General features: G+C 48.3%; 1 protein-coding gene across 3 annotated transcripts in view; it reads right to left on the bottom strand.

Moving 5' to 3' along the window:
* The window catches only part of TMTC4 (transmembrane O-mannosyltransferase targeting cadherins 4), a 62,806-nt gene extending 49,968 nt beyond the window's left edge, over positions 1-12,838 (bottom strand). For 2 of the 3 annotated variants that reach the window (XM_073664207.1, XM_073664209.1), the window contains exons 1-4: positions 12,619-12,838; positions 10,662-10,871; positions 5,946-6,061; positions 2,164-2,377 (exon numbers count right to left, since the gene is read on the bottom strand). In XM_073664207.1, coding sequence (XP_073520308.1) covers positions 2,164-2,377; positions 5,946-6,061; positions 10,662-10,820 — 489 coding nt within the window. In that variant the 5' untranslated portion in view covers positions 10,821-10,871; positions 12,619-12,838. Of the gene's footprint in view, positions 1-2,163; positions 2,378-5,945; positions 6,062-10,661; positions 10,872-12,431; positions 12,587-12,618 lie in introns of those variants that run through there. The other variant, XM_073664208.1, reaches the window with a different exon arrangement.
* Between the last annotated feature and the right edge of the window lie 6,511 nt (positions 12,839-19,349).

Below are 19,349 nucleotides of genomic sequence, written 5' to 3'. Positions count from 1 at the left end.
CTTCTGGAGCGAGCACAGACCTCCTGATCCGCCTGCACTAGATTTGCAGCGATACTAGAAGACAAGTTTGCCTCTGTTTATTATTTTAAAACCATCCATGTGGGCGAAGGGAGGGGGGTGTATTTCACTACTGGACAACCCCTTTAAATAGTTGAATTCTATTTTTAGATATGATCTTTTAAAACTAAAGTGGCCAATTATATTAGATGGAAGCTGATTGATTGTTCAGAGTAGGAGGACCTGTAGGGAGAAGGAGTGGGTGGTTAGGATATTTGAAGAAGTGGTCATGGGGGAATTTTTGAGGTGGTGTGAGTGCAATATTACCTGATCAGATGGGTAGAGATGATCGGGTGGGTCGTCTCAGGCGGTCCTCAGGTAAATACCTATGGTTAGTGTATCATATATCATGAGAAGCTGGTATGATACAGTATTATGGTATGGACCTACAGGTCCTCCTACTCTGAGCTACACAGAGGATCTATTTGAACCCAGCAATATTGTTTCCTCAGGATCACTGCTTCGGTATACACACCCCAGTGTGTGCTTTTTAGACTCTAGACCCCCTATTTTTATCCATTTTTAAGCCCTTACTTGTAAAACCCCCCCTCCTTATATATTCTCTATATATTTTTTATTTATATTTTATGCCTTGATATCCTAATAAAGACCCACTTTTTAACCTCCAACACCTCTCTCTGTGTCTGTATCCCTCCCCCCAAGCGCGAATTACTACTTGTCATATTGATATCATATACGGATTACATGCATTTTTTGTGCGTTTCCATTGTGCATGCATGTCAAATTCACAATGAATTATGCCACTTTAGCAGTGTAACTTATTTGAGCAATATACTCCAGTCTCGGACTTTAGAACATTTCTGGCAGCAGCCCATGCATGCTAACAGATGGATTTAATTCATTAAGTGGTATGCACTGCTTAATGTATTAGGTGCACTGTAATTCAGCGGCCATCTTCATTAAGACTGGCATACTCAACACCAGTCTTAACGAATTGGCATCTGTGTGTGCATGCACTCACTAGGTTCCTGAAGTATCAGCGCAGGGCCGGAGATTCAATTTAGACAGTGCTTGTTCTGTGCAAGTGAGCACTGTCAATCAAGCTAAGAGGGGGGGGGGGGGTGTGCCAGGCGTGCTGATTGACAAGGTGGAAAGGTGCATTGAGCCATTGGCCAAACTAAGAGTGCACCGAGGATGCCACATCTACCTACGAAATAAATTGTAAAATCTATACTGCAGGAATAAGTTTTATAGCGGCTAAGTCATCTGTAGGACTGTATAAGTAGTTTAAACCAAGTAATACTGGGGACAAACTTCTTTAAGTCTCTATCTGAAAGTTCATAAGGCTCGAGTAAAAGGTGTCTCTGAATTTAGGCAGGTAACCAATTGATCAAACATGCATAAATTTAAAAGTTACAATAAAAGTATAATTAAAATGTGTATCACACATAAAAATGCTGTCCATATGGTAGACTTATGTCCATAAAACAGAGACTACAATCATTACTGATACAAACACTATTGAAAACAAGCAAAATCATCAAAAAAGATAAAAAATATTTAGTGAGCATGACCAACCCACTGATGTATTGTGTAAAACAATGATGTTTTACAGTATGTTTTATTTAGTCTTGAGCAGAGCCATCTAAGAGGAATTATGATTATGACTGAATGAGTACATAAATGGCCCAAACAAAAAATATAGTCAAAAGTGATGTCATGTAACGCACTAGCAAAAGGCAAAAGGGGTACTCCCTGCATCTTGAGGAAAAAAAAAGGGTTCAAATCTCCATAGGATGCAAGCCTACTTTACCATGAGAACTAATAATCTATAGAACAGCCTACCTCAAGAGCGGGTCACAGCAGGAATGTTGATGGTTTAAAAAAATGGCTTAGATGTTTTTTTATAACTAGAAAATAATATAAATACTTGTGTACATGTATAACATTCTTATTCTGCATGTTGATACACTCAGGATCAGGAGTGAAAAACCTGCTTTTTTGGGCAGACTGGGTCGTGCATTATGGATGTACCTATATCTCATTCCCTTTATCCTTCCTAACCCTCAGATAAATTTGATGGACAGAAGACTTTTTTTCAACCATACTAACTATGTAACTATAAGAGAAGGAGAATATACTTACACATTCTGTATGTACTGGATGCACGGCAAACAACAAAGCACTAAGTAATGCTGCCTTGGGGGCATATATCATTTTTTTCCCCTTGTCACATGTTTTGCCACCGAACAGTAGTGAAAACACATCAAGCATCAGGACAGACACCATGCAATGCAAAATAATGTTTGTTACATGAAACCCAACTGGGTGCAAACCTCCTGCAAGGGCATAACTGACCCTGCAAAACATCACAAAGAACGGGTAATTAACTATACATTACAAGATAGCTACATTATATCACATGATTTTACGTAATATTAAATAATAATTTTATATTGACAAATCAATAATGATAGCACTTGGTATTACTGTGCACACATTTACCTTTGTGGAAAAACACTTGGATAAGTATGACATCGAGCACAACGTACTCTGGACATCACTGCCCATGGGTGTCCCCAAAAACAGTTCAGCTGTGAATAGTTAGTGGCACCAATATGGTAATGGTTTGGAGTTACACTGTTAAATATTGACATGTCAGACAGGATTTTGTTTTTACATTTAAGGATAAGCATGTTTTTTTTTTTCCTCATGTGATTCTGTCATTATCCCACAGCATTTTTATTTATGGAGGCAGAATTATTATGTAGCAGACAAATGCCTATATGGCCTGTAGTTTAATCTGCGTTTTGTTTTACAGATTTGTACACATGCCGCTACCATTTATTTTTAATATTTCACAGACTTTACCGCATCATAACAGGGACATAAAGCCCATTTGTTTTTCCATCCATCTTTTTAGGTGACAGCAAAAAAACACAACACAGTATTAGGCCTCATTCACACATCCATGTTTAAACACATACATGAAAAAAATGCTACCAGTGTCAGTGTTTTGGATCAGTGTACGTTCCTTATGTCCATTTTTACCATCAGTGTGTCATCAGTGTATGGTCCTTGGGTCCGTTTTTACAATCAATGTTTTTTCACAGATGGATAAATAAATGACAATACTTCTCCTATCCTTTGCAATGTTAAACATGGATGCCCTCTGTGTGCTGTAGGCGTTAGGCCATTGTCATCTGTGCTGTCGGAAAAAAACGGACATGTCTCCATGAGTTATGCATGGACACAGGGTCCGTGAAAAAACACGGACAAGGGAATTGTTCCATAGATTATAGTGGGTACGTGTTTTATCAGTGGAAAAAACAGAACACGTACATGCAACACAGACGTCAGAATTACAACTTATAAACGATGTTAGAGGGGTTCTCCAAGAAATGTACTAAAATAAATAAAATACCGTATTTTTCAGATTATAAGACGCGCTTTTTCCGCAAAAAATTTTGGAGGAAAGTGGGGGGTGCGTATTATAGTCCGACATATATATACTGTGACTGTGGCAGCAGAGGAAGAGCAGGGCACAGGAGGCAGGAGCAGCTTGCTGCAGCCTACACTGTGCCTGCTACTAAAGAAAATGAATATTCACTGCTCCCCACACCCATGGGCGTGGGAAGCAGTGAATATTAATTTTCCTTAATAGCGCGCACACTGTACCTGCAGCGTGGCTCCTGGTATGTATGGCACTCTTCATGCCTGTATGTATGGTCCCCCTCATCCCTCTTCCTGGTATGCTTGGCACCCCCTGATCCCCATCAGTGGGGAGCAGTGACTATTCCAGCACAGCATCTCACAGTGTGAGGGCGCATGGCATTAACGCTATGCGCGGCTCACACAGTGAGATCCCTGTCGGCAGCAGAGCAGGACACAGCGCTGGAGGAGAGAGGAGGTGAGCATAATTGTTTATTTTTGTGTGTGTAGCATGATGGGGATCAGGGGGTGCCAAGTATACCAGGATGGAGGAGTGCCAAGCATACCAGGAAGAGGGGTGAGGGAGGCCATACATACCAGGAAGAGGGGCGCCAAGCATACCAGGAAGATGGATGAGGAGTGCCATACATACCAGGAAGATGGATGAGGAGTGCCATACATACCAGGAAGAGGGATGAAGGGTACCATGCATACCAGGAAGAGGGATGAAGGGTGCCATGCATACCAGGATGAGGGATGAAGGGTGCCATACATACCAGGATGAGGGATGAAGGGTGCCATACATACCAGGATGAGGGATGAAGGGTGCCATACATACCAGGATGAGGGATGAAGGGTGCCATACATACCAGGATGAGGGATGAAGGGTGCCATACATACCAGGATGAGGGATGAAGGGTGCCATACATACCAGGATGAGGGATGAAGGGTGCCATACATACCAGGATGAGGGATGAAGGGTGCCATACATACCAGGATGAGGGATAAAGGGTGCCATACATACCAGGATGAGGGATAAAGGGTGCCATACATACCAGGATGAGGGATAAAGGGTGCCATACATACCAGGATGAGGGATAAAGGGTGCCATACATACCAGGATGAGGGATAAAGGGTGCCATACATACCAGGATGAGGGATGAAGGGTGCCATACATACCAGGATGAGGGATGAAGGGTGCCATACATACGAGGATGAGGGATGAAGGGTGCCATACATACGAGGATGAGGGATGAAGGGTGCCAGACACACCAGGATGAGGGATGAAGGGTGCCATACATACCAGGATGAGGGATGAAGGGTGCCATACATACCAGGATGAGGGATGAAGGGTGCCATACATACAAGGATGAGGGATGAAGGGTGCCATGCATACCAGGATGAGGGATGAAGGGTGCCATGCATACCAGGATGAGGGATGAAGGGTGCCATGCATACCAGGATGAGGGATGAAGGGTGCCATACATACCAGGATGAGGGATGAAGGGTGCCATGCATACCAGGAAGAGGGATGAAGGGTGCCATGCATACCAGGATGAGGGATGAAGGGTGCCATGCATATCAGGATGAGGGATGAAGGGTGCCATACATACCAGGAAGAAGGATGAAGGGTGCCATACTTACCAGGAAGAGGGATGAAGGGTACCATGCATACCAGGATGCGGATGAGGGGCGCCATGCATATCAGGATGGGGATGAGGGCCACGTATAACAGGAAGGAAGGGGCCATATATACCAGGATGGGGGATATTAACAGAATTGGGGAACAGTACCTCTATAACAGAGTCAGCATCAGACCCCTCCCCCTTAACAGGGCATCATGACCACATTTTTTGCTTACATTTTTTTTCTAATTTTCCTCCTAGGTGTGTCTTATGGTCCGGTACGTCTTATAGTCCGAAAAATAAGGTAATAAACATTTTTCTAAATACCTTTACATAGCAAAAAGTTATGCTTTATCTAGTGCACTCTATCAGGATTCACACCCCATTCTAGATTTCAGAGGACACGTAGTAGGAGTAGGACGGGCTGTGTGAAGCATGTGACAGAGGTCACGTCAAGAGCAGCGTCCTGTCAGGCATCGTGAGCATACACTCCTCTGTTCAGTCAACCTGACAGGACAATGAGTAGAGCTGGACTAAAGGAGAAGATTAGCACCTTTCTTTAGCTGACCGAGAATGAACACCCATCTCTGTCAGCCTGACAGTTTTTTGTGAGTCTGTCTCCTGCTTTGCGCAGTTCGTTCTACTGCGTGTCCTGGCAGTTGACATGTTGAAAATCCTGACAGAGTATAGTAGATAAAGCATACCTTTTTGCTAAATAAATATACTTAGAAAAATGTTTAATATTTAAGTGTGTATTTATTTTATTACATTTCTTGGAGAATCCCTTTAAGACAAATATTACAGATGTGAAATAGGTCAGTGTCATGCTTTAAAGTATATGCCTTACCTAATTTAAAGTATATGCCTTACCTAAATGTTAAGACTGTGAGCGGTCTGTAAGATTTATGACTTGCATTGCTACTGAGTTTTGTGCCCCAAAAATCATGAAGCCAAAGATCCCCAATTGTAGTCTCTCCTCGGAGGTCCTAAATATAAAACATAAAAACTGTGATCATGATGTGACTTCAATGGCGATATAACTGCCCACAACTTTGTTGACTGCATTTCTGCCACCGAATTGGTAATCATAGAATGCTATACTTCATACAGGTACATTTCTCTAGATTCTAAAACTATTTTACTGCTGTACAATTTAAGGGAGAAATACAAATACTGAAAATAAAGTGACAACTTGCTGTGAAAATTCTGTGCATGCATCTCAATGATACGGTTTGCTTGAAAACACACATTTGTAGACACAATTAACAGGACTAAAGCATGTGCCAAAAATTTTCCAGCTGGCTTACAAAACATGAACTTAGTTGGGGTAAACATGAACACATGAGCAATTAACGTCCCTGAAGTACCACAGTCACCAAGCATTACCATGGATGGAAACAATAGTATCCATGTGTCAAGTGGAATTTTAGATATGATGTCTCAGTATTATAATGTGCTCCACATGGAAGAACTCAAGTTATACAGAAAGTTTACAGATTCTTCTGGACCATGAAAAACTTCATTTTAATGTTGCAGTAAAAAACGACTCGCATTCTTCTCTCTTAAAATAATATATTTGATTCTAATTTTCATGCTGCTCATTATATATATATATATATATATATATATATATATATATATATATATATATATATATATATATATATATATACATACATACATATTGAGATTTTTTGCATGTCTAAATCTATGGAGCACTAAAACCATGAATCATAAAATCAAACACTGAAGACTAAAAATTTTTCAGAAAAATGTCCAAGCTATAGAATCTCTTATAACATATATCACTAAAATATGTCGACACTCCTTCATTTCAGCCTTATATGCTTGTTGAGAGTCACATTTTCAAAGTATGGAGACTTTTATAGAATTTATCGTCTCCTCAATACTTTAGAAAATTCCACATCCTCCAAGGACAATGGAATTTGGAATATAGCCATGGAAATTAAAAGGGAATGTATTATCAGATAATGACTCATTGTTTAAATCAGGATTTTGTATTACATTTTTTCTCCCCCTTTGGCAATTTTTTTTCATATCACATGTATTTAAAAAAAAAAAAAAAGAGAGAAATCTTGCAATTCTCACGCTGGCCACTGGGGATATTTTAGATTTTACTTCTTGTCCTTTCAGGTGAAGTTTTCAGAAGTCTCATTTTCATCAGAGGCAGGATTACAATGGACTGGTAACACCTCTATACACAGCTGATAACACAAGATCCACCATTCACAATAGATGATGTTACAATATCTTTCTGCTTCCCCTCCCTTCACAAAGACCTTTGCTGTGGTTAACTTTATGGCTCACTGAAGCTGGGCAATGGCTTTCAAACTAATTTTACTAGTATTTTATGCACCTCACCTTTGTGGTCAGGGTCACTGACAAATTTCAAACATAAAATTGGTAACACACAATGCTTTAGAAATGGCAACTGTCATGGTCGAAAGTGTTGGCATCCTTGAAATTGTTCCAGAAAATTTATTTTTGGTTCTCAAGTCCTCAGACAGTTCTCTTCTCCTCTTTCTGTTCTCCATGCTTAGTTTGGCACACACAGACACACAATGTAAAGATTGAGTCAACTTCTTCCCTTTTTTATCTGCTTTCAGGTGTTATTTTCATTTTGCCAACACCTGTTACTTGCCACAGGTGAGTTTGAACGAGCATTGAAAGCTTTAAACAAAGTTAATTTACCCACAATTTTGGAAAGGAGAAAACAATTTTGTCTGGCCCATTTTTGGGGATTTTTTTCCGTAAAATTATATCCAATTCGCCTTTTTTGCTCAGTTTTTTTGTGTTGTTCCAATACACACAAAGGAAATAAACTTGTGTAACAAAACATGTTTTATTGCAATAATTTTCTGGGAGAAATAATACATTTTCTGGAACAATTTCAAGGGTGCCAACACTTTCAGCCATGACATTAAAATGTTCTGGTATTTGCATTAGAGAACCCAGTGAAAACGAGGCAGAAAAACCAAGTAGTTGCTTATCTCCTCTCTTTCAAACTATTCACTTGCTAAACTAAAGGGAATCTCCCCAGGGCCCTGAGCAAGCGGAGGGGTCCACTCGCCGCCAGGGCATCAGCGACAGTGCAGAGTGTCCCTGACGGCGAGGTCAGAGAGCGGGAAGATACCGAGGAGTCCGGACCTGCTGCCAGCAAGGAGAGGTGAGTAGTTGATTTTTTTTTTTTTTTTAATGTATGGAGCTGTGCGCGGAGCCCATTATTCTGCGTGGAGCACTATATGAGGCCCATTATTCTGCGTGGTGCACTATATGAGGCCCATTATTTTGCGTGGAGCACTATATGAGGCCCATTATTCTGCGTGGAGCACTATATGAGGCCCATTATTCTGCGTGGAGCACTATATGAGGCCCATTATTCTGCGTGGAGCACTATATGAGGCCCATTATTCTGTATGACGCAATATATGGGGCTCATTATTCTGTATGGAGGATTATGTGATACCCCTTATACTGTATGAAAGATTATACTGTCCAGTATAAAATGAAATCTTTTGAATCCCCCCAGGGCCCGCACTGCAAGGATACGCCGGTTTCTGAGCTATTGTAGAATTTCCAATATATATCACTCATGTAATGTAAGAAGTAAGTGAAATCTTTGGCATTGTACTATATATATACAGTTAGGTCCATATATATTTGGACAGAGACAACATTTTTCTAATTTTGGTTCTAGACATTTTAAACAAAACAATTCAGATGCAGTTGAAGTTCAGACTTTCAGCTTTCATTTGAGGGTATCCACATTAAAATTGGATGAAGGGTTTAGGAGCTTCAGCTCCTTAACATGTGCCATCATGTTTTTAAAGGGACCAAAAGTAATTGGACAATTGACTCCAAGGCTATTTCATGGACAGATGTGGGCAACCTCTTATGTCATTCTCAATTAAGCAGATAAAAGGCCTGGAGTTGATTTGAGGTGTGGTGCTTGCATTTGGAAGGTTTTGCTGTGAAGTAAACATGCGGTCAAAGGAGCTCTCCATGCAGGTGAAACAAGCCATCCTTAAGCTGCAAAAACAGAAAAAACCCATCCGAGAAATTGCTACAATATTAGGAGTGGCAAAATCTACAGTTTGGTACATCCTGAGAAAGAAAGAAAGCACTGGTGAACTCATCAATGCAAAAAGACCTGGGCGCCCATGGAAGACAACAGTGGTGGATGATCGCAGAATAATCTCCATGGTGAAGAGAAACCTCTTCACAACAGCCAACCAAGTGAACAACACTCTCCAGGAGGTAGGCGTATCAATATCCAAATCTACCATAAAGAGAAGACTGCATGAAAGTAAATACAGAGGGTTCACTGCACGGTGCAAGCTACTCATAAGCATCAAGAATAAAAAGGCTAGACTGGACTTTGCTAAAAAACATCTAAAAAAGCCAGCACAGTTCTGGAAGAACATTCTTTGGACAGATGAAACCAAGATCAACCTCTACCAGAATGATGGAAAGAAAAAAGTATGGCGAAGGCATGACACAACTCATGATCCAAAGCATACCACATCATCTGTAAAACATGGCGGAGGCAGTGTGATGGCTTGGGCATGCATGGCTGCCAGTGGCACTGGGTCACTAGTGTTTATTGATGATGTGACACAGGACAGAAGCAGCCGAATGAATTCTGATGTATTCAGAGCCATACTGTGTGCTCAGATCCAGCCAAATGCAGCCAAACTGATTGTTCATCTGTAGTATGAAACGACGACCAATGACCCAAAACATAAAGCCAAAGCAACCCAGGAGTTTATTAAAGCAAAGAAGTGGAATATTCTTGAATGGCCAAGTCAGTCACCTGATCTCAACCCAATTGAGCATGAATTTCACTTGTTAAAGACTAAACTTCAGACAGAAAGGCCCACAAACAAACAGCAACTGAAAACCACCGCAGTGAAGGCCTGGCAGAGCATCAAAAAGGAGGAAACACAGCGTCTGGTGATGTCCATGAGTTCAAGACTTCAGGCAGTCATTGCCAACAAAGGGTTTTCAACCAAGTACTAGAAATGAACATTTTATTTACAATGATTTAATCTGTCCTATTACTTTTGGTCCCTTTAAAAACAGGGTGGCACATGTTAAGGAGCTCAAACTCCTCAACCCTTCATCCAATTTTAATGTGGATACCCTCAAATGAAAGCTGAAAGTCTGAACTTCAACTGCATCTGAATTGTTTTGTTTAAAATTCATTGTGGTAATGTCTAGAACCAAAATTAGAAAAATGTTGTCTCTGTCCAAATATATATTGATATAACTGTATATATTTCTCCGCCGTATCTGTGCATCAATAATCGTGGTATGTGTTAAAGGGGCCCACTGAGACTCTTTTGCCCGGGCCCACGAACACCTGGAGCTGGCCCTGTCTGGTGGCATCCTATAACAACGCCATGTTGGAAAGTCAATTAGTTCTTAAGAAAGACCAACTCCACTGTGATGTTTGTGTATGTAGATTACTGAGTGGAATAAAAACTGGGCAAGGTCTTCACTCTCATAATTCATCAGTGTTCCAGCAGCTGAAATTACACCGATGACACAACTTCTGGCACTCACCTTATTGTTGATGATCGCTTCCGAGTCATCAAAGACAAAACTCCCATTATAGCTATTTGCAAAGCATACCAATGACAAGATTCCAACTAGACACTTAGCCCAGAATTTAGAAAGTTGAAACAATGGAATGTCTTGATCCAATCCATCTGCTGCAGCCATGGTGTATGTTCATACCAATCTGTGCACTTCAGCATCCTGTAAGTCACAACCCTGCAAAGACAACAAAGTGTGATGAACTGCTCTTCAAACAGATGAATACACGACATTTGTTACTTTATATCATATGGAAGAACAAGTAGAAAATCTCCAAAAGAACAAATCAGCCAAAATATATAATCTGTAACCTTATAATTATCTACCCTCTATTCTCTACAGATCTAGCAATGAACAATGTACAATGATCAGACTGACTGATGGTGTAACAAAGATACGAGAACATCTGCTGCCCTGGCCTTTGACAGGTTGCAGCAGTATTATGTCCACTACAGCACACATGACTGCTGCAGCCAATCAGTGAACAGGCTGATGTAGATGGTAAGAGACTGCCAAGTCGTGATAGGACCGCTGCAGCCCATCTACAAAGAACAGGGGTAACGGCGCAGAGCAAGCACTGGAGCAATGATGGGGGAGCATAGCTAACTTGGTTTTAACATATGCAACCCTATAGTACAGAATAAAATTTGGTACAGTTCATGTGACAGGTTAGACACTTTCTCTTCATTATGACATCTCTTGGTCGGCCACGCTCATTTGTAGACACTGTCTAATGAGGTGCAAAAAGTGTTTCTATGGGAGTTTGACAAGTAAGCTCACTATGCCAATATTGGAACATATGATTGCAGAGAGCCATGCATGTGTGCCCACCCCTCCAGTCCAGACAGTATGTGACAGGGTCCCATTCTTGAGAGAAGTGTGGGTGCCGGCATCTATTAGACTTTTATGGGATATACTGTGAATATAGCAAAACTCCCAGAGATAGGACAATATCTTTAAGTACAGATATACTTGTAAAACTCTGTTCACACTCTTAGAAACCTATAAATAGTCTTATTAGTATCAATGATTTCGATTGCATTAGTGCACGTCTCACATACAACGGAAGTAGAAACGGTCGGGTAGATCACATGTCAGATGTATGGCACCCAACCTATACAGTATACATAAGCAGTGAGATAGGGACACGCGGCCCTACTGGAAAACAGGTCTGATTTTGGAATGGGGCAATACTACAAAGTAAGCAATGACGAAAACAATAAGATCTTGTGCGATGCAATAGCTTTTCTATAAACAATAAATGTGAGATCAGACACAGCGGAACGTTGTAACAAATACATGGAGGAGACTGGATGAATTAACCTTTTGCACTGACAATCCATCGCATATTCAGAATTTTGATTAAAGTTCACAAGCCGTTAAAACCCCACTCTGATATACTGCAATGTAAACGGTCACAGGTTTTTGGAATCTGTAATAACTTACAGCCCCCCATCCGCTGTGCCCACACGGACAGATCCCGGATGACCTGACCGATGTGTTGTACAACCATTATCTGGGAATAGCAACAAAAAAAAAACAAAGCCCTTCAGGCTGGAAACACACTGCGGCTTTTGTGGCAGAATCCAGATGTTGGCATGTTGTTAGCGTGGTTATGGTATCGGTGATTATGGACTTTTCCTGGCAGATTTCCCATATAACGCCTTCAGGTGGATCTACAGTATATACCGCTCTAAATAAGACATTCAGACTTTATTACAAACGTGAACTTTTCACCTGGGCCATTACTGTGCTCAGCGCCCTGTATACCGGTGCACTGCTAGTACATCCAGTGTCCGGTAATAACAATGTAACGGCACTGCATTGTTCTCCATCCCCGGGGACACCGGGGCACAGCTGCGGGGGTGATGCCAACTAGAAGCAATGGCACAGCAGCGCTGTATGCACCACGTAGGACACTCACTGGAGAGGCTGCTGTACTAGTGCTGCTGCCTTTGTGTCCTCCGCCTCCTGCTGCTCCTGCCTGGTCCCGAGTCCTGTGCTGCCATCACAAGGGAGGGAAGGGCTGCAAATGACACCCACAGCACAACAGGAAGACAGCGAGCGCACACCTATAGCGCGGCGCCTCCACCTCGGCACGTCACACTCCCCATCTGCCGCATGCAAAGAGCGCAGCTATTGGCGTCCTCCAGTCACTCACTGATTGGCTATTGTCTCCCAGCTTCTCATTGGTGGCTCACAGCTTACTATGTGTGCAAGTGTGGACTGTGCTGTGCTGCGCTGCGAGTCGTGCGGTGTGTACGGTGTGCTGAGTGACGGGAGAGGGCAGTGTACAAGGAGAGGGCAGTGTGCTGGGTGACGGGAGAGGGCAGTGGGCTGGGTGACGGGAGAGGGCAGAGTGCTGGGTGACGGGAGAGGGCAGTGTGCTGGGTGACGGGAGAGGGCAGTGGGCTGGGTGACGGGAGAGGGCAGAGTGCTGGGTGACGGGAGAGGGCAGTGTGCTGGGTGACGGGAGAGGGCAGTGTACAAGGAAAAGTAATGTGCTGGGAGAGGGCAGTGTGCTGGGTGACGGGAGAGGGCAGTGTGCTGGGTGACGGGAGAGGGCAGTGTGCTGGGTGACGGGAGAGGGCAGTGTACAAGGAGAGGGCAGTGTGCTGGGTGACGGGAGAGGGCAGTGTGCTGGGTGATGGGAGAGGGCAGAGTGCTGGGTGACGGGAGAGGGCAGTGTACAAGGACAAGTAATGTGCTGGGAGAGGGCAGTGTGCTGGGTGACGGGAGAGGGCAGTGTGACGGGAGAGGGCAGTGTACAAGGAGAGGGCAGTGTGACGGGAGAGGGCAGTGTACAAGGAGAGGGCAGTGTGCTGAGTGACGGGAGAGGGCAGTGTACAAGGAGAGGGCAGTGTGCTGAGTGACGGGAGAGGACAGAGTGCTGGGTGACGGGAGAGGGCAGTGTGCTGGGTGACGGGAGAGGGCAGTGTACAAGGACAAGTAATGTGCTGGGAGAGGGCAGTGTGCTGGGTGACGGGAGAGGGCAGTGTGCTGGGTGACGGGAGAAGGCAGTGTGCTGGGTGACGGGAGAGGGCAGTGTGCAAGGACAAGTAATGTGCTGGGAGAGGGCAGTGTACAAGGACAAGTAATGTGCTGGGAGAGGGCAGTGTACAAGGACAAGTAATGTGCTGGGTGACGGGAGAGGGCAGTGTGCTGGGTGACGGGAGAGGGCAGTGTGCTGGGTGACGGGAGAGGGCAGTGTACAAGGACAAGTAATGTCCTGGGAGAGGGCAGTGTGCTGGGTGACGGGAGAGGGCAGTGTGCTGGGTGACGGGAGAGGGCAGTGTACAAGGACAAGTAATGTCCTGGGAGAGGGCAGTGTGCTGGGTGACGGGAGAGGGCAGTGTGCTGGGTGACGGGAGAGGGCAGTGTACAAGGACAAGTAATGTGCTGGGAGAGGGCAGTGTGCTGGGTGACGGGAGAGGGCAGTGTACAAGGAGAGGGCAGTGTGCTGGGTGACGGGAGAGGGCAGTGTGCTGGGTGACGGGAGAGGGCAGAGTGCTGGGTGACGGGAGAGGGCAGTGTACAAGGACAAGTAATGTGCTGGGAGAGGGCAGTGTACAAGGAGAGGGCAGTGTGCTGAGTGACGGGAGAGGGCAGTGGGCTGGGTGACGGGAGAGGGCAGAGTGCTGGGTGACGGGAGAGGGCAGTGTACAAGGAGAGGGCAGTGTGCTGAGTGACGGGAGAGGGCAGTGGGCTGGGTGACGGGAGAGGGCAGTGGGCTGGGTGATGGGAGAGGGCAGAGTGCTGGGTGACGGGAGAGGGCAGTGTACAAGGAGAGGGCAGTGTGCTGGGTGACGGGAGAGGGCAGTGGGCTGGGTGACGGGAGAGGGCAGAGTGCTGGGTGACGGGAGAGGGCAGTGTACAAGGAGAGGGCAGTGTGCTGAGTGACGGGAGAGGGCAGTGTACAAGGAGAGGGCAGTGTGCTGAGTGACGGGAGAGGGCAGAGTGCTGGGTGACGGGAGAGGGCAGTGTGCTGGGTGACGGGAGAGGGCAGTGTACAAGGACAAGTAATGTGCTGGGAGAGGGCAGTGTGCTGGGTGACGGGAGAAGGCAGTGTGCTGGGTGACGGGAGAAGGCAGTGTGCTGGGTGACGGGAGAGGGCAGTGTGCAAGGACAAGTAATGTGCTGGGAGAGGGCAGTGTACAAGGACAAGTAATGTGCTGGGAGAGGGCAGTGTACAAGGACAAGTAATGTGCTGGGTGACGGGAGAGGGCAGTGTGCTGGGTGACGGGAGAGGGCAGTGTGCTGGGTGACGGGAGAGGGCAGTGTACAAGGACAAGTAATGTCCTGGGAGAGGGCAGTGTGCTGGGTGACGGGAGAGGGCAGTGTGCTGGGTGACGGGAGAGGGCAGTGTACAAGGACAAGTAATGTCCTGGGAGAGGGCAGTGTGCTGGGTGACGGGAGAGGGCAGTGTGCTGGGTGACGGGAGAGGGCAGTGTACAAGGACAAGTAATGTCCTGGGAGAGGGCAGTGTGCTGGGTGACGGGAGAGGGCAGTGTACAAGGACAAGTAATGTCCTGGGAGAGGGCAGTGTGCTGGGTGACGGGAGAGGGCAGTGTGCTGGGTGACGGGAGAAGGCAGTGTGACGGGAGAGGGCAGTGTACAAGGACAAGTAATGTCCTGGGAGAGGGCAGTGTGCTGGGTGACGGGAGAGGGCAGTGTGCTGGGTGATGGGAGAGGGCAGTGTGACGGGAGAGGGCAGTGTACAAGGACAAGTAATGTCCTGGGAGAGGGCAGTGTGCTGGGTGACGGGAGAGGGCAGTGTACAAGGACAAGTAATGTGCTGGGAGAGGGCAGTGTACAAGGAGAGGGCAGTGTGACGGGAGAGGGCAGTGGGCTGGGTGACGGGAGAGGGCAGAGTGCTGGGTGACGGGAGAGGGCAGTGTACAAGGAGAGGGCAGTGTGCTGAGTGACGGGAGAGGGCAGTGTACAAGGAGAGGGCAGTGTGCTGAGTGACGGGAGAGGACAGAGTGCTGGGTGACGGGAGAGGGCAGTGTGCTGGGTGACGGGAGAGGGCAGTGTACAAGGACAAGTAATGTGCTGGGAGAGGGCAGTGTGCTGGGTGACGGGAGAGGGCAGTGTGCTGGGTGACGGGAGAAGGCAGTGTGCTGGGTGACGGGAGAAGGCAGTGTGCTGGGTGACGGGAGAGGGCAGTGTGCAAGGACAAGTAATGTGCTGGGAGAGGGCAGTGTACAAGGACAAGTAATGTGCTGGGAGAGGGCAGTGTACAAGGACAAGTAATGTGCTGGGTGACGGGAGAGGGCAGTGTGCTGGGTGACGGGAGAGGGCAGTGTGCTGGGTGACGGGAGAGGGCAGTGTACAAGGACAAGTAATGTCCTGGGAGAGGGCAGTGTGCTGGGTGACGGGAGAGGGCAGTGTGCTGGGTGACGGGAGAGGGCAGTGTACAAGGACAAGTAATGTCCTGGGAGAGGGCAGTGTGCTGGGTGACGGGAGAGGGCAGTGTGCTGGGTGACGGGAGAGGGCAGTGTACAAGGACAAGTAATGTGCTGGGAGAGGGCAGTGTGCTGGGTGACGGGAGAGGGCAGTGTACAAGGAGAGGGCAGTGTGCTGGGTGACGGGAGAGGGCAGTGTGCTGGGTGACGGGAGAGGGCAGAGTGCTGGGTGACGGGAGAGGGCAGTGTACAAGGACAAGTAATGTGCTGGGAGAGGGCAGTGTACAAGGAGAGGGCAGTGTGCTGAGTGACGGGAGAGGGCAGTGGGCTGGGTGACGGGAGAGGGCAGAGTGCTGGGTGACGGGAGAGGGCAGTGTACAAGGAGAGGGCAGTGTGCTGAGTGACGGGAGAGGGCAGTGGGCTGGGTGACGGGAGAGGGCAGTGGGCTGGGTGATGGGAGAGGGCAGAGTGCTGGGTGACGGGAGAGGGCAGTGTACAAGGAGAGGGCAGTGTGCTGGGTGACGGGAGAGGGCAGTGGGCTGGGTGACGGGAGAGGGCAGAGTGCTGGGTGACGGGAGAGGGCAGTGTACAAGGAGAGGGCAGTGTGCTGAGTGACGGGAGAGGGCAGTGTACAAGGAGAGGGCAGTGTGCTGAGTGACGGGAGAGGGCAGAGTGCTGGGTGACGGGAGAGGGCAGTGTGCTGGGTGACGGGAGAGGGCAGTGTACAAGGACAAGTAATGTGCTGGGAGAGGGCAGTGTGCTGGGTGACGGGAGAAGGCAGTGTGCTGGGTGACGGGAGAAGGCAGTGTGCTGGGTGACGGGAGAGGGCAGTGTGCAAGGACAAGTAATGTGCTGGGAGAGGGCAGTGTACAAGGACAAGTAATGTGCTGGGAGAGGGCAGTGTACAAGGACAAGTAATGTGCTGGGTGACGGGAGAGGGCAGTGTGCTGGGTGACGGGAGAGGGCAGTGTGCTGGGTGACGGGAGAGGGCAGTGTACAAGGACAAGTAATGTCCTGGGAGAGGGCAGTGTGCTGGGTGACGGGAGAGGGCAGTGTGCTGGGTGACGGGAGAGGGCAGTGTACAAGGACAAGTAATGTCCTGGGAGAGGGCAGTGTGCTGGGTGACGGGAGAGGGCAGTGTGCTGGGTGACGGGAGAGGGCAGTGTACAAGGACAAGTAATGTCCTGGGAGAGGGCAGTGTGCTGGGTGACGGGAGAGGGCAGTGTACAAGGACAAGTAATGTCCTGGGAGAGGGCAGTGTGCTGGGTGACGGGAGAGGGCAGTGTGCTGGGTGACGGGAGAAGGCAGTGTGACGGGAGAGGGCAGTGTACAAGGACAAGTAATGTCCTGGGAGAGGGCAGTGTGCTGGGTGACGGGAGAGGGCAGTGTGCTGGGTGATGGGAGAGGGCAGTGTGACGGGAGAGGGCAGTGTACAAGGACAAGTAATGTCCTGGGAGAGGGCAGTGTGCTGGGTGACGGGAGAGGGCAGTGTGCTGGGTGACGGGAGAGGGCAGTGTGCTGGGTGACGGGAGAAGGCAGTATGCTGAGTGACGGGAGAAGGCAGTGTGCTGGGTGACGGGAGAGGGCAGTGTGCTGGGTGACGGGAGAGGGCAGTATACAAGGACAAGTAATGTCCTGGGAGAGGGCAGTGTGCTGGGTGACGGGAGAAGGCAGTGTGCTGGGTGACGGGAGAGGGCAGTGTACAAGGAGAGGTAATGTCCTGGGAGAGGGCAGTGTGCTGGGTGACGGGAGAGGGCAGTGTGCTGGGTGACGGGAGAGGGCAGTGTGCTGGGTGACGAGAGAAGGCAGTGTGCTGGGTGACGGGAGAGGGCAGTGTGCAAGGACAAGTAATGTCCTGGGAGAGGGCAGTGTGCTGGGTGACGGGAGAGGGCAGTGTACAAGGAGAGGTAATGTCCTGGGAGAGGGCAGTGTGCTGGGTGACGGGAGAGGGCAGTGTGCTGGGTGACGGGAGAGGGCAGTGTGCTGGGTGACGAGAGAAGGCAGTGTGCTGGGTGACGGGAGAGGGCAGTGTACAAGGACAAGTAATGTCCTGGGAGAGGGCAGTGTGCTGGGTGACGGGAGAGGGCAGTGTGCTGGGTGACGGGAGAGGGCAGTGTACAAGGACAAGTAATGTCCTGGGAGAGGGCAGTGTGCTGGGTGACGGGAGAGGGCAGTGTACAAGGACAAGTAATGTCCTGGGAGAGGGCAGTGTGCTGGGTGACGGGAGAGGGCAGTGTGCTGGGTGACGGGAGAAGGCAGTGTGACGGGTGACGAGAGAAGGCAGTGTGCTGGGTGACGGGAGAGGGCAGTGTACAAGGACAAGTAATGTCCTGGGAGAGGGCAGTGTGCTGGGTGACGGGAGAGGGCAGTGTGCTGGGTGACGGGAGAGGGCAGTGTACAAGGACAAGTAATGTCCTGGGAGAGGGCAGTGTGCTGGGTGACGGGAGAGGGCAGTGTACAAGGACAAGTAATGTCCTGGGAGAGGGCAGTGTGCTGGGTGACGGGAGAGGGCAGTGTGCTGGGTGACGGGAGAAGGCAGTGTGCTGGGTGACGGGAGAGGGCAGTGTACAAGGAGAGGTAATGTCCTGGGAGAGGGCAGTGTGCTGGGTGACGGGAGAGGGCAGTGTGCTGGGTGACGGGAGAGGGCAGTGTGCTGGGTGACGGGAGAGGGCAGTGTGCTGGGTGACGAGAGAAGGCAGTGTGCTGGGTGACGGGAGAGGGCAGTGTGCAAGGAGAGGGCAGTGTGCTGGGTGACGGGAGAGGGCAGTGTGCTGGGTGACGGGAAAGGGCAGTGTGCTGGGTGACGGGAGAGGGCAGTGTGCTGGGTGACGGGAGAGGGCAGTGTGCTGGGTGACGGGAGAGGGCTGGGTGACGGGAGAGGGCAGTGTGCTGGGTGACGGGAGAGGGCAGTGTGACGGGAGAGGGCAGTGTGCTGGGTGACTGGAGAGGGCAGTGTACTATGAAAAGTAAAGTCCTGGGAGAGGGCAGTGTGCTGGGTGACGGGAGAGGGCAGTGTGCTGGGTGATGGGAGAGGTCAGTGTGACGGGAGAGGGCAGTGTACAAGGACAAGTAATGTCCTGGGAGAGGGCAGTGTGCTGGGTGACGGGAGAGGGCAGTGTGCTGGGTGACGGGAGAGGGCAGTGTGCTGGGTCACGGGAGAAGGCAGTATGCTGAGTGACGGGAGAAGGCAGTGTGCTGGGTGACGGGAGAGGGCAGTGTGCTGGGTGACGGGAGAGGGCAGTATACAAGG

This window comes from Phyllobates terribilis, unplaced genomic scaffold (assembly GCF_046119375.1).
Source record: "Phyllobates terribilis strain yellow unplaced genomic scaffold, ASM4611937v1 Scaffold_2__4_contigs__length_985480577, whole genome shotgun sequence".
NCBI classification, from domain to species: domain Eukaryota; kingdom Metazoa; phylum Chordata; class Amphibia; order Anura; family Dendrobatidae; genus Phyllobates; species Phyllobates terribilis.
Note: the sequence above shows the minus strand (reverse complement) of the source record. Positions and strands in the feature narration are given on the sequence as shown.